The 15799-nt window shown below is 35.8% G+C and overlaps 2 protein-coding genes across 2 annotated transcripts; both read right to left on the bottom strand.

Moving 5' to 3' along the window:
- Positions 1-9276: 9276 nt before the first annotated feature.
- LOC123564458 (uncharacterized) lies at positions 9277-12530 on the bottom strand. The gene is made up of 2 exons (XM_053516779.1): positions 11259-12530; positions 9277-9633 (listed from the first exon to the last, which is right to left on the bottom strand). Exons 1-2 carry the CDS (start codon positions 12391-12393, stop codon positions 9629-9631), a joined length of 1140 nt encoding a protein of 379 aa, XP_053372754.1. The 5' UTR covers positions 12394-12530; the 3' UTR covers positions 9277-9628.
- Positions 12531-13314: 784 nt separating this feature from the next.
- On the bottom strand, positions 13315-15338 carry LOC128546352 (uncharacterized). The gene is made up of 2 exons (XM_053516788.1): positions 14133-15338; positions 13315-13596 (listed from the first exon to the last, which is right to left on the bottom strand). The coding sequence occupies exons 1-2, from the start codon at positions 14355-14357 to the stop codon at positions 13315-13317; spliced, it is 507 nt and encodes a 168-aa protein (XP_053372763.1). The 5' UTR covers positions 14358-15338.
- Between the last annotated feature and the right edge of the window lie 461 nt (positions 15339-15799).

Raw genomic sequence — 15799 nt, 5'->3', positions numbered from 1 at the left:
CCGACACTGACATTTCAGTTATAGAGCAAGAGCTTCAAAGTAATCTTAGCCTCATTAACACATGGTGCAAAATTAATAATATGTCATTACATCCGGAAAAAACAAAATGTATGCTTCTAAGTACAAATTATAAAACGAAACAAGCAAGGAATCTTGAACTGTTTATCAATGGAACGATAATTGAAAATGTAACAAGTCAAAATATTCTTGGAATCTGTATAGATAATAATATAACGTGGCATGCACAAGTTCGCAATGTTGTGAATAAACTTAACTCAAAGGTTGCACTTTTAAAAAGAATTTCGTACTTTTTGACCGATGAAATGAAGATGTTATATTATAATGCATATATTATATCAACCATGGACTATTGCAGTACTGTATGGGGGCTTGCCCGTAAATCAGATACTGATAAAATATATAATATACAAAAGAGGGCAATTCGTGTAATAACAAAAAATCGTATCGCAGGTAGCTTGTTTAAAACTGAATCTGCTCACTTTTGAAAACAGATGCAATTACCACATGGCTGTACTGGTTTTTAAATGTGACCATAACCTTGTACCAAAATATATGTCTGAATTATTATATTTTGCTCATAACGATAGATATAATCTTCGTTCCTCGACTCGTAAAGATCTTTCTTTGTTAAAGCCACGAACAAACTACTTGAAACAAACATTCTCATACAAAGCCACACATTTATGGAATTCCATTCCATCAAACATCAAACTTCAAGATAATCTGTTAACGTTTAAACGAAAAATTAAGGATTATTTATTACAAGAACAACGTTACTAATACTGAGATTTTTACTTATTTATTTATTCATTTTTTCCCCCTCAAATCTTCATCAATTATCATGCATTTTATGTCGTATAAGGTAGCTTTTAAACTTTATGATATTGATGGATGAATGTACATGTATGCAAAATAAATTACACTGATTTATTCTCCTGGTAAAATCATTTCAAATCGAGTTTGTTTTTAAAGTGTGTTTGTCGTTAAAATTGTGCTACTGATACTCTTATTGTTGTAGATACTGTGTTTTAACATTTATGTAGAAGGCCATATTGGAAATAAGTTGTATGTATACTATGTACTCTTAATATGTCACCTTCTTAAAATAAAGTTATTATTATTTATTATTATTATTATTATGGTACCTCCAATTTTTAGGTGTATTTTGACATATCTGTACCTTGTAAGAATTTTTTGTTTTTGTTTTTGGTTAAAGCAATGGTACTAAGGTGAGCAATATAGGGCCATCATGGCCCTCTTGTTTTTCAATTTTGTACAGATTGTTCCCCATTACCTTTGCATTAAGTGAAATAGGTAAGTTTTGCACCATCCAATGAATCAATTTGTCATCTGGTTGTGGTTGCGTAACCCCAAAGAGTTCCTCTAAGTTGTTCTGGAACAAGACAATCTCTTTCTTGAAACTATCGCTTACTGAAACTTTCGCATGGTATGTCCAACTGGACTCATCTCCTTGGCAAGTGGGACATACCCACTGCACAAGATTTTTTTTGTGACATGCTGAAAATAGAAACAACTAGGTCAATCTAATGGACATTCTAATGTTACTGTAGCTTTAACTACTTTGAAATTATTGTATATTTTTTAATTCATTTACAGGTGGTCTTGGATTATAAAGTTCTAATATTTTATATGATATTTTTATATGCATGTGCCCTGGATCATTCACAGCTGCTGGGTACTATTTTCTAGTATATGATTGTAAAGCATTTTAATAAAACTACTACATGAAGGAATTTGTAATAAAAATCCGAACTTTACCGTCATTGGCACATGCATCATAAGTGACGACTTCATAGATGCCATCAAGCACTAATGCCTCTGCCTCTGCTTCTTCATTAGGCTCTACAGCAAAGTCCTCATCACTCAGAAAGTGTGCCACATCCTCTTGACTTATTTCAACATTAACATCAGAGGGTTTTATGTACTGATATTCAAATATGACATTACAAAAAGAAATGTAAATAGGGATTTATATGCTTCTGTTTTACAAATTGCCGAATATTGGACATGTTAATGACAACTTCATACTGTCTTTATGTATCCCTATAGAATGTCACTTTTTCCTACACTCATTTTTAGCTCACCTGAGCATGAAGTGCTCAAAGGTGAGCTTTTGTGATCGCCCTGTGTCCGTCGTCTGTCGTCATCCATCGTCAGTCGTCCGTCATCGTCATCAACAATTTGACTGTTAACACTCTAGAGGTCACAAATTTGAGCCAATCTTTATGAAACTTGGTCAGAATGTTACCCTCAATAAAATCTTGGACGAGTTCGATATTGGGTCATCTGGGTTCAAAAACTAGGTCACCAGGTCAAACCAAAGGAAAAGCTTGTTAACACTTTAGAGGTCACAATTTTGGCCCAATCTTACTGAAACTTGGTTAGAGTGTTACCCTCAATAAAACCTTGGACGAGTTTCATACTGGGTCATCTGGGGTTAAAAAACTAGGTCACCAGGTCAAATCAAAGGAAAAGCTTGTTAACACTCTAGAGGTCACATTTTTGGCCCAATCTTAATGAAACTTGGTCAAAATGTAACCCTCAATAAAATCTTGGAAGATTTTGATATTGGGTTATCTGGGGTCAAACACTAGGTCACCAGGTCAAATCAAAGGAAAAGCTAGTTTACACTGTAGAGACCACATTTATGACCATATCTTAATGAAACTTGATCAGAATGTTAATCTTGATGATCTATAGGATAATTTTAAATCTGGGTCAGGTTGGGTCAAAAAGTAGGTCACTAGGTCAAATCAAAGGAAAAGCTTGTTTACACTGTAGAGGCCATATTTATGACTATATCTTCATGAAACTTGGTCAAAATGGTAATCTTGATGATCTCAAGGTCAAGTTTGAATCTAGTTCATGTCTGGTGAAAAACTAGGTCACTAGATCAAATTAAAAGAAAAGCTAGTTTACACTGTAGAGGCCACATGTATGACCATATCTTCATGAAACTTGGTCAGAATGTTAATCTTGATGATCTTTAGGTCAATAAGTCAGGTGAGCGATACAGGGCCTTTGTGGCCCTCTTGTTCATGAAAGTTCTATCATAAATTAAAGAAAAAAATGAAATGAAAATAGGGGGTTGCATAGTTCCTAGTGAAATGCCAGCCAGTTGTGGTCTGCTACACTTAAAAATGCATATTTGCTCCTGTCCACACAATAAACCACTACTTTCCGTTCTGGTCTGCAAAACTTGCCATACGTGGGGTGAATAAGCATGAAAACCATCTTATTTCATTCAAAATGTATTCCAGCAGTGAAAAAATATGATTAAAGCTCTCGTTCTACACAAATTTGCGTGAAAATGGGAAACTTAGGATCTACGAGGTAGTAAGAACCATGGCATTTCAGTATTAATTGTACCGCAGATGTACTGCATGTAAGTTGAGCTAAATAATTATCCCAAATTTAGGCAGCTCTAATTTTTCCCTATTTAGTTGCAAGCGAAATTATGAATTAACAGACTATAAAAACCGCAGACAGGTTTGCCACTTAGTTGAGAACATGAAATTCCCTAACTTTTCACTGACTTTTCCCTGAATAAGTCGTACCTGAAAATCTGAATTATTTGAAAAATTAAGTTGGGCCTTGTTTTTCCATGTCTTGGGATATACACCATACACCTCTAGGCCAGAGTTTTTTATTTTTTATTTTACGGGAATTTTTTCAAAAATAAGCGCCAGGAGGAGGGAATAAAAATAAGAAAAAGATGTCCAAAAATGAGCGTCGAGAAAAAAGAATAAGAATAAGATGGATTTTCCATATATTTTTCTTTTTTTTTCGAAAATCTTTATAGAACGTGTGTTTTGAGGTTGTGCACACTTGTTTTGTACTCTATACTGCCTGTTGTATAATAGTTTTGTATTATAAAGGCAAAACAAGCTGTCATTTTCACAAAATGATTATTAAATCAATTCTGTTATTTTATATGCATGATTCTATGCTTTTGTAGTGCTTTTAATAGAACTCGCACTGGCAAAACCAGTTTGTAACTACTCTGTTCAAATGTATTCAATCACTTTTCAATAAGTTTGATGGTATAGATGTCTTGTGAGAAGCTTCAATTCAATGCAAGCAATGGATACTGGGATATGGCCTTGAAAGCTGTTGCATGCAAAACTGTAACCAGATTACTCAGTGCTTTCATTTTATATGCATCATTTTGATCTCCTATGCTCGGTGTGTGGTAACAGTCCTCTTGGTTACTTCAGACATTATTTTCGACCAGAAAAAGTGTTAAACAACACAAATACAGTCTTTAATATTGTAATCGTACCCGGTCTTTGTCATGGGTGGTGCTAAAACCCTTACAGAAGTAAATGGCCTGCCTCGTACTCTTGCTGTGTACATACAGCGTATTTGACGCGTACATGATGTGTACTGAAATCAAGGGCTTTAAATAGTATGCAGGATATACACCGCATATACACAGATACGTTTGTAGTACACTTTTGACATGCAAATGAGCTCTGCTGCGTACTACTTGCTGCGTACATGCTGTGGACTACATAGTACACAGGATGTATGCTGGAGGAATCTAGTAGGTGGGAAATACACCGGAGAAATAGTACCCAGCATGTACGCGGCACATACACTTTTCACATGTAAATGAGCCTGCGGTGTACTACCCCTGCGGCGTACATGCTGTGTACTCCTGCGGCGTACATGCTGTGTACTCCTGTGGTGTACATGCTGTGTACTTTTGTGGCGAAACTGCTGTGATAATGTAAATTCCTTACCCCACCAAATTTTGTATGCAAATGCTGATCATTTGGACAGAAAAAAACAGAAAACAGATAAGTGACATGCATCAATAAGTATTTACCCTTACCAAAATAATGTAGATTGATGTTATCAAATAAATAAGTATGCTTTTCTTCATCCACTTTTCAATGAAATAAATCGATTTTTGTGGCATGTAATTTGGTAAACATTTGAAGAAAATGGCGTAACTGCATCAAGGGGAAACAACTTTAATGCAACTAAATATAAGTGTTATGATTTATTATAGATGATGTGTTCGTAGTATGTATTTATTTTGATTAAAATCCATCTGAGAACAATCTAGGACTGAAATTATATAAGCATTTATACACTTTTAAGTCCGTAAAAAGTAGCGCACCAAAAAATTTTGGATTGGTTTTTTCCAATGGGGCGAGCGCAATTAGCCAAAAACATTCTGAAAATATACGAGCGGCAAATCCGATGAACAACTTTTTAATTTGGAGAGGCCTTAATGAATTAACATAATGAGCATTAAAGCCTTTATAAAACATGATAGAATGGTGTTTTGCTTAAGAGTATTCAAATAACAGTGAGAGCTATTAATTCTTCTCATTCGGGCGCTGTTGAGGCATTATCTTGGTAATTATTTCATGTATTACAAAATGTAATGCAACAAAGTTCAAATAAGGCTTTTTAATTATCCAAGTTAGAAAGCTCCAGGATTAATTCAAAATGAAAAAGAATATATTTTTACACTGCATGCAAGGTGCAGCTCAGAAATCACTAAGATGTAAGCTTCACAAATGAACATTGCAAATAGTTTGGCAAATTTTCATTGTTCAGAATAATCTGAACTATTCTATGCTATTAAGATAAAAGTTACTCGGAAATCCAGTTCTTGCTTCCAAAAAAAAATATGTACAAATTCTTCCTGCACGAAGTGTACTTCAGACTTTATCCTAAAAAAATTCAAAGTATAAACACCAAAAGAAAATGAACAAGTCCCTCCCGCGTAAATGAAGTTTACTTCAGACTTAAACTTATAAAAAAAAAAACAAAGTATAAATGCCAAAAGAAATTGTACAAGTCTTTCCCGCGTATATGAAGTGTACTGCACAAATTTCAAAGTATCTGCGGCGTACATGCAGTGTACTATTTTCTTGTACAAGTCCCTCCTGTTTCAGAGTCTGTGCTGCGTACTTGAAGTGTACTAGTGACCTGCGTACATGCTGTGTACTCTTCGAAATAGTACGCGGCATGTACGCGGCATGCGGTGTATGTAAAATGTACTCCTCTGGCGTACTACTGTGTTCGCGGCATATACACAGCAAATACGCAGCATGTACGCCACAGAGGCTTGCTTCTGTAAGGGAACAGTTAGTACTGGATGGCTCTTAGAATTTACTACTGTAAAAACGCGATAGGTATTTCAACAACAACACGTATTATGTATAGTTTTTTTTTTTTATACATATAATTATATACATATAATTAGTACAAGGTACTATCCCGGATATGAAAATACCAAAAATTTCCTATAGTAAGATTACATAAAAAAGCGGCGATAGGAAAAAACGGAATAGTACCCAGAGTATATGTGTAAATGCACAACTGCACATGCATAATATTCATGAATTTAATCTATTGTAAATAGCAGTTTTGAATTTAATCCTTCCGGACTTTTTGTTTTTAGTTTATGGATCCAGAAAGTTTCTTTACAGAGACGGTCAATATTATTTTTCACAATATCAATCGGCATAAATGAGAAGTCATTCATACAGTGATTATTTGCATTAAAGTGTGTAGCAACATTGGAAGAGAATGCAGAGTCAATGAAATTACATATATCAAATTTGTGGCTGTTCATACGTTTGGAAACAGGTTGCATAGTTTGTCCAACATACTGCATGTTGCACTTTTTGCATGTTATTAAGTACACTACGTTTTTAGTTTGACAGTTCATGTTGTGACGTAAATTGAATGTCTCTTTTGTAAGGTGACTCGTAAATGATTTTTTTTTTTCTACTGTAAAAACCTGATCTCTGAATTATATCATTGGATGGCATTTACTACTTCAAAACCTATGGTTTGTGTAGACCCTTTTTATTCACTATTTTGACAGCACAGGTTTCGACGGATTTTACAGTATTGACGGCAACCCCCTTTTGACGGCGTTTAGTATTGTCATGTAGAAATCAATGTTATTAATGCTCTTTTGACGGTATACCTTGACAGTTGACGGAACCAGTGAAGTTTGACGGACAAGAGACCTATCTCTGATGACCTACAGGTTTCAACCATTTACCCGTTTTGACGGTGGAAAACTGAAGCTTGATGGCATTCGCTTTATTTATAGCCTTTTGCATACTAATATCCCCAGAGTGAATAGTCCCACCAGAAAAGTCTCAAACATAGCGCTGTCCAATCAGCGCGCACAGCGGCTCCAGTTAGCCAATGAAATCGTTACGAATATCGTCTGTATCAATTCGCCGTCATGCGAGATGGATCCGTCAAAGGTCCAGTAAAAGCACGATTACAAAGTCCACACAGAAAGGATCCCTAAAAGGGTTACAGCTTTGTAATCGGCAGTCTTAGGGGATTTAATATTTACTAACGGTAGTTATGCTGCTTGTTGGTAATTTCTCACAGCGTCTGGCATGGAAGGAACTAGCTTCCGTCAAAAGTTTGACGAGTAAATGTAAGCAATCCAGAGTTTATATGTTTGTAAACATTATTGAACGAGATTGTTATTGGCATGAACTCTGTTGATGATGGTAAATATCTATGACTACGAATAGCTGCCGTAAGTTTGTTTGTTGAAACATAATTTGCAATTGTAACGCATTTCCGCGATCATAACAGATCTTGACGGAATTCATGTCTTTGCCATTTGTGTACCAATTCACGCTAGTTACTGGTCTATTAAGATGATTTATGCATCGTACATGTTTGGTTTGGTCTGAAATAGTTCCTCACCCAGTTATTTTGTGATTGTACAATTATTTACCAATGTCAGCTAGACTGACTATTACAATATAATCCCCCCAAATAAACGAGACTTACCTTGGTTAAGTTGATGTTTGGTTGGGATTCTTTGTAGTCATAAATCACACCGAAGTGATCAGATGAGATGTGCGCAAAGCGTGACCATAAATCCTCAGTATTCAAAGCCGAAAAATTCTTTCCCAAAATTTTCCTTTCCATACAGGCACAAAATCCTATCTTCTGAATTCATTGTTCATAATGGTAAATTGAACATATTCTAGATAATAAACTTATCAGGGAGGGTTACTGAACTGATCTTAGCAATGGGTGGGCATCTGATCACTTCGGTGTGTTTTATGACTACAAAGAATCCCAACCAAACATCAACTTAACCAAGGTAAGTCTCGTTTATTTGGGGGGATTCTTTTACGTCATAACACACCTCAGTTCACAGATGAGATTTCAAAGCCCAAACTTTTGGGAAAGAAACCCGTCACCCAAGCTGAACACCAAATATCAACTGTAGTAGAAAGACCAGAATAAAATTAAATAGAAAGCACAGTCATTTTATTCACACGCATCATTATGGTACACATGACGCATTACATCATACAAATGTCCTGTACCTCTTAACAAGCATGACTCACAGTATATCATGTATGTTCCACACAGTAAAATATATTACTAAGTCTCAGTAGTAGACAGTATTGCATAACTAAATTCAGCACCAGCATCCTTTACAGTCTTATTATAAAACTGAGCAAAAGTTACTGCATTTGTCCAGCCTGCAACTTTAAGAATGTCACTAATTGGCACATTGTTAACATTTGCTTTGGAAGTGGAGGCTGAACGAACACTATGTGCCTTATATTTACTACAGTCAATACCGGAACTGAACATCACTGTGCGAATCCAGCGGCTTATTGTGTTGCTTGACACAGGCCCAAAAGGTTTAATGTAACTTATAAATAAACATTCCTGATTACTTCGTAGGTCCTTTGTTCTACTTAGATACTCAGTCAAAGTATTGTACACACATAATCTATTGTCTAATGTGTATGCATGAAGTTCAATATGTGGGGTAACCTTACCCCTTCTACTATGCTTTAACAACCCACTATAAAACATAACATATTTACAGGATTCCTTCCTCATGTTTCTAATAGACAGTAAATGTAAATTTTGGGAACGGAAGCTGTAGTTAATGCTATTAACATTGCTAATTTAAGAGTTAATAACTTCAAACTGATTTCAGTGACAGGAGTTAATGTCTTTAAGTATTTTAACACATCTGAGACATTCCAAGTATCACAGTATCTGGATTTCGGCGGTTTTAAATTATATACACCCTTCAAAAATCTAATGACAAGAGGGTGAGCCCCAATTGTAAACCCATCTATTATAATCCCTATAGCAGACAAAGCTGAACGTGCTGTATTCAAAGCACTGTATGTTAATCCAAGTTCAAATAAATGTGTCAAAAAATCAGTAACATTACCTATAGTTGCTTGAAAACATATTAATTTGTTCTTGATTACAGTACTGAAACCACTTTCGTAAGTACATGTTATATTGTTTCTGAGTTCCTGACCTCCATGAGGCCATAATAATGTCTGTAGACCTGACTGAAATGTTTCGTTTTTGGAGGGTTTTCCTGATAAGCGACAAACCATCAGTATGAGTTTTTTGTACAAAGGGTGTACCTTCACCGTTCCTGGTAACGTCAGTAAATTCCGTTCCTTCGGAAGAATGTAAGGACTGGAAATCAACATTTCCATTACAGCCGGAAACCAGCTCTGGGTCGTCCACAAAGGAGCTACAAGAATACACTCGCCTGCATCCTCTCTCAGCTTCATCAACACACGAGGAATTAGGCTGAAAGGAGGAAAAGCATAAAAATAAGTGTCTGACCAATTCATACCAAAGGCATTAACAAATTCTGCTTCTGGATCCAATTTCCATGAGACAAATCTATCCAACTGTTTGTTCAATCTACTTGCAAACATGTCAAGTGAAGGGGTCTCCCATAAACTCAGAATAGTCTTAGCAAACCTTTTATTTAGCATCCATTCCACATTTTCATTGAAAAATCGAGAACCATGATCTGCTAAATTTTGTTTACCCGGGACATGAGTTGCCGACAACCAAATATCTTTTTTAATAGCCCAAAGCCAAATTTTACAAGCCAACTGGTCAGAAATAATTGACTTTATGCCACCCATATTATTAATGTAAGACATTGCGCATGTATTGTCAGTTCTAATCTGAATGTGAGTGGCTGACAGATCTTTCGCAAATGTTCTCAAAGCATGAAATGTTGCTAAAAGCTCTAAGTAATTAATATGGTTGCCTGATTCCTCTTCTGACCAACGACCCCCAATTTCTTCATTCTGACAAACTACAGCCCAACCTGAAAGACTTGCATCTGTTTCTATGACAAGCTTCGGTGAACCATGAGAAATATTTCTGACTGAAGTTGACAAATTTTTGGTCCACCAATTTAACTCAGATTTTACTGAATCTGACAAAAACATTTTGGCACTGAAATCTCCTCGGCTTTCTGAAAGGGCCAAGGTTTTTGCCCTCTCAAGGGTACGGTAATGTAATGGACCATATTCAACTGCAGAAAACGATGCAACTAAGAGACCTATTACTCGGGCCATTTCTCTTATACTAGTGAATGTCATGCCAGTTAACCTTGAACACTCCAAAATTATGATACGTTTTCTTTCTTCTGTTAAGTATGCTATCATTCTTACAGAATCAATGTGATTTCCTAGAAAAACTATGTTCTGTGTAGGAACAAATACAGACTTTTGCTGATGTACATCCTCCATGACACTCACAGTATCTTTAACATTATCTGAACATTCAGACTTAGTATCTCCTAGCAAAAAACTATCATCAATGTAACCAGAGTTCTTATGGCCTAGTCGTCTCAATTTGGCATAAATAACCTTCATCAATTTTGTAAACAAACGGGGAGCCGAGGCCAGACCATTTGGTAAACAAGCATATTAGTAAATCTTACCCCTCCATCTAAATCTCAGATATTTTCTGTGTTCTGAAGCAATTGGAACAGAGTAATGTCCGTGTCTTAAATCAATTGAAGCCATGAAACAATTGGGTTTAACCAACTTTAATGCTGTTTCAAAGGAGTCCATTTTAAAATGATGATACACCACGTATGTTTCATTGAACTCCTTCAGGTTTAAGATCATACGATATTCTCCGTCCTTTTTTTGGTACTGTGAAAATTGGAGAGATAAACTGCTCATCATTATCATTAAACTCAACTTGTTCAATTACATTCATTTCAAGCAGTTTTTCAATCTCTACATCAATAGTTTTTCTCTCATCTGCAGTAAAAAACTTCACTGGCCAAACAATTTGTTTCTCAGGTTTTTGAGTAAATTCTATATGACAATGCAAAGCAATGTCCAAAATTCTTTCATCAGAAGTAAGATTTCTCCACTTATTTTCAAAAAGAGCTAACCTACCTGCCTGGAAAGTGGTAGACTTCTTCTGATCTCTCATCCCTTGTCGGGATCTACCAGTACCAGATCTCATACGCCCAGAAGGTGCACGTCTGCTGTAAGGTTGAAACCTACGGCCTCTAAACTGACGACCTCTAAAGCGTCCACTACCACCACCTCTAACTACATTTCTGCTGATCTTATTGAGCTCCTGAATATCTTTGATATCTTTGATCATAGAGTCACCATAAAGTTGGTCTGTGAAAGGAACCATGGGTGAACAAAGGTGGTGTAGTTTCGGATCCATATCCCTCTTATGCAAGTCTCTTCTACGGATATTAATCCATCGATTTGCATGTCCTAGAAGACCAATTGCATCAGTACCCCAAACTAACATCTCATCATCGAACATTTGACTGCCTTTATCCATAATTTTCACAATGTTACAGGCTGCTTTTACGATACTATTCTGAATACCTCGCATCTTAGAGTCCTCTGTCTGTGTGGTTGGCTTCAGAACTGACCAAACACCTGAATTAACTCTTGTTTCTTTGAGGGCTTCACAGTTACTTGGGCGTAAAATGTTCTTAGACACATCACAAAAATGTTCATCCGACATGCCCTCTCTAAATGTACTGTTGACAACAGTAGCCAATTTTTCAGACACCTCAGGAGCAACAGAGTCCGACTTCTGAAATTTCTTTGCAAATCGACTGAAAACATCATCATCATCTCCAGACAAAGACCTCTGATCATCAGGAGCATACTGGTCATCTTGCTCCCAATCTTGAACGTCATAGTCATCATTTCCATTACCCTGTGACAAGTCATAGTCACCTCCATCAAAATCATTATACAAGGCATCAACTCTACCGGTTAATTCTTCCACTGTCTTATTTGTTTTATTAATGTTAGTATTCATTTGTCTTAAAATGGACAGTGCCTCAGCATTAAATGCATCTGAATTAGTCGCCGTGGTCAACTTTACAACAGGAGTTTTTGACCGATTAGCGGGTTGTTTTCCTCTAGGCTTACCCGATTCAGAAGCTCTAACAGTACCTGCACCCTTTGAGGAGCCTTCTTGTTGTCTACTAACCGTAGTAGCGTCCGTAGACGCATCTTTTTGCACAGATTGTTGCTGCAACATAGCATCTGCCATCTTACAATACTGTGTAAAAAATGTGGTAAAATTGTGCACTACGTCATCAATTTACGCACGGCATGTACAAATTGTATACTACGTACACAAAATATGTGCAGGAACTGTCAATTTTCTGCTTACTACGTAAGAGATTTGTGATAATATCTAGAAACTGTTACGACACCGTAACAAAAACTGTACAAATTATCTACACGATAAAAAGTTTACGACAGCGTCATAAACTCAATTACAAGATAGAAATTTAATATAATGTGCAACGCCCAATAAACAGTATGGATTACATCGTAACCCAAATAGGCCAACATGTAGCCTACATGTATTAATAAATGTACGCTATACCAAGGATTTAGGTAAAAATCAATACTGAACAAGACCACGTCCGTTCAGCTTGATATGTAAAGGCGCACTGAGGATTTATGGTCACGCTTTGCGCACATCTCATCTGTGAACTGAGGTGTGTTATGACGTAAAAGAATTATGTTTGGATCTGCATTCATTCAGTCAAAAATTGTCAACTTTAGCAAACTTCTCACAATAATCATTTACCCAAGTTGTACCAGCACATGCACTGGGGTGTCTAGTTCGCAGAGGAACTGATCACTCCCCGTCCCGGCGTAGATTTTGTCCACCACCTGATCATAGACTCTTTCTAGGATAGCGTGGAGGGCCTCTCCCAATGAAGCTGATGTTGAAAATCTCTCTATTTTGTTAAACTCTTTGTTTTTCTTAAGACTTTTAACCGAAACTTTGAAATACACAACGGCTTCCGCCATGTTGAAAATTGTGGAAGACTGGTATTTGTTGTAACGAAATATTAGGTGCAGTATACCGATAAAAAAGGGCAATCGATAAACCAGTCTGCGACTCGGCGCGCGTAAATTTTACGTTGTTGTGAAATTAGTGTTAGATTAAACGACACTAAATTTTATTTTCAATCGGTGATCCGAGCAGCGACCGGCGGAAAAATAAAAATAAAGATAAGAATTTGAATCTTTTTCTTATTTGGGTTTTACAATATTTAGGTACGGCACTCCGGTAAAACAAAAAATAAAAAAACTCTGGTCCTATTGCTTTATTTGGCTCATAGCTATCCTCTGCACACTTGTCAAAAGCAACTATCTTTGCATAATCAAACTTGTCTTTAACGCCAATAGAACGAACAGGTAAGGTTCCCTCACATCTGAACTTCAAGGGAGACACCTATATATTGAATGATAAATATATGTATTCAGAATTACTGAACAAAGAGTTTAATAACTGTTAACAGCAATTACGATTTTTTAGAGCAGTTTTCAAAAGTTTAGACCAAGAAACACAGAACATTAACACATGACTAAATTTCCTGACTATTGTTAAGAAAATTGTTCATAAAAGAGCTAAAATGCCAGGTTATATTGCACTGTAATTAGTGCTATACATAAATAGCCAAAACTGATCTTTGAACAACCTCAGTGCAAAATTATGGTGTCATTTTAATGCCAAAAACGACAACAGAGAAGAGAAATGTGGCAGTATAGTTAGATATTAATCAGTTTTTATTTATTAATTTTTAAATTTTTCTCAAAGACTAGCCTTTTGTAAATACATGTACCTAAACATTTTATTCTAAATTTTCAAAATTTCACAAAATCTAAAAATTTCCAATTTGAGTGGAACTACCACAATTTCCAAAACTTATAAGAGAAATTAAATATGATATATACTTTCAAAGGTATTCAAATGAAAACAAACCATACCCTCACAACCTTAACTTGGATGGTGCTTTTGCTGGGTGAAGATAACGCATCTCGAACACTTCGTTTTGAACCAGTTGGTGGTTCTTCTTCTGGTAACAGTGGCACTTGGATGTCATCACTCACAGTCGCTTCCTTCACCAACATCATCCTGGAGCTGCTCACAACCCACATGCTATTGTCGGGTTTTAGGACCACTTTGTGAAATGTATAGGTCATTCCCACCATAATTTTGTGCAGATCAGCACTCTTGTACACCTGTTGCTAAAATGAAGACTTTCATTATAATGTACATGTGGATGCTAATTACATGTAGAATTCAGACAGTATATAATATATATGGTATAGAGACTGTGACACCCCAAATATCAATATAATAACTGATGTATGAATTTGTTAAGTGAAGAAGTCTCTGAATAATTAAAATTGGCTAAAGACCCCTTAACGAATAAGATTCTTAAATCTTTTTTTTTACAGAGAACAGAATGATTTTAAAGTTTCAAGGGAAAAGTCTCGTTGTTTATAAAACAACTTGCAGTTTTTGATATTTTAGAGCATTTTGTAAAGAAAACTGTGTCAACTTATTACATATTGCTGTTTTATGAATTATTTCTTACCCTGAACAATTGTGTCCTTTCGCCCGCCACCCCAATCAAATTGAAGTACGACGTTGTACCATTTGGGCCCTGGTATTGCTGGAGTGTTTTGGACTTTTTTAATATTTTCATTCATTGTTTTTGTTTCCGGGCTCTTTGTTGCCTGTTTTTCAGCCTTGGAAAGAAGGTTCCAGAGAATTTCATCAGAGGTTGCAAATATATGTTAAGACTTGATGCAAAAAGGACAGTTTTTTTACAACATAAATTTCATAAATGTATGTTTTGTAGTTTCTATATTTAGCTGTTTCTCAAATAATAAAGATAAAAGCATATAGATAACCACACTATTTTATGTTAAACTTCCTAAAAATGTTATACCTCTAAAAATAGAAAATATGTATCTTCTTGTCATTAAAAGATTTAAAAATAATTAAATGTCAGTAAATGGCAATAACTGTGTAGATTGACAATTTTCTTCTTTAATTAAGTGCCACAAACATGATATCCATTTTTAGCCCACCATATGTAGTTCTTAGGTTCATTTGTCTTGATCTGTAGAGGACCTATTGATTTTTAGATAACTGTGTCAAAGCTCAATATAACAGGACATGGTTTTTACTCAACATCTGGAGATCTGTTTCCCTTAAGATTTTGAAACTTCATAGGTTTATAGATCTTTATGAATGTGTAATTATGTCCCCCCCCCCACTCTGTAGGAGTTATGGCCCCTGACTTAGTTAAAAATTTGTCATTTTAATGTTATGTCACGCATAGCTCCAAAAGTATTTGACCTAGAGTCACCAAAGTTTACAGGAATGTTGGTCAGCATGTGCAGTTGTGCACCTGGGGTTTCGTGTCCGGATTCATTCAGTATTGTAGGAGTTATGGACCCTGACCTAGGAAAAAATTGTCATTTTAATATTTTGTCACGTTTAGCTCCAAAAATATTTTACCTACAGTCATTATTTCACTACACAAGACCAGACTTCTTGTCAAGACTCTGGATCAAATAAGTTAATTAATTGTCAATAAATGCTGTATATGCTTATAAATGACTTAATGTTTTGTACATGT

Source organism: Mercenaria mercenaria, chromosome 1 (genome assembly GCF_021730395.1).
Source record: "Mercenaria mercenaria strain notata chromosome 1, MADL_Memer_1, whole genome shotgun sequence".
In the NCBI taxonomy this organism is placed as follows: domain Eukaryota; kingdom Metazoa; phylum Mollusca; class Bivalvia; order Venerida; family Veneridae; genus Mercenaria; species Mercenaria mercenaria.
The sequence above is the reverse complement of the archived record's forward strand: the minus strand, read 5'-3'. Positions and strand labels throughout refer to the sequence as shown.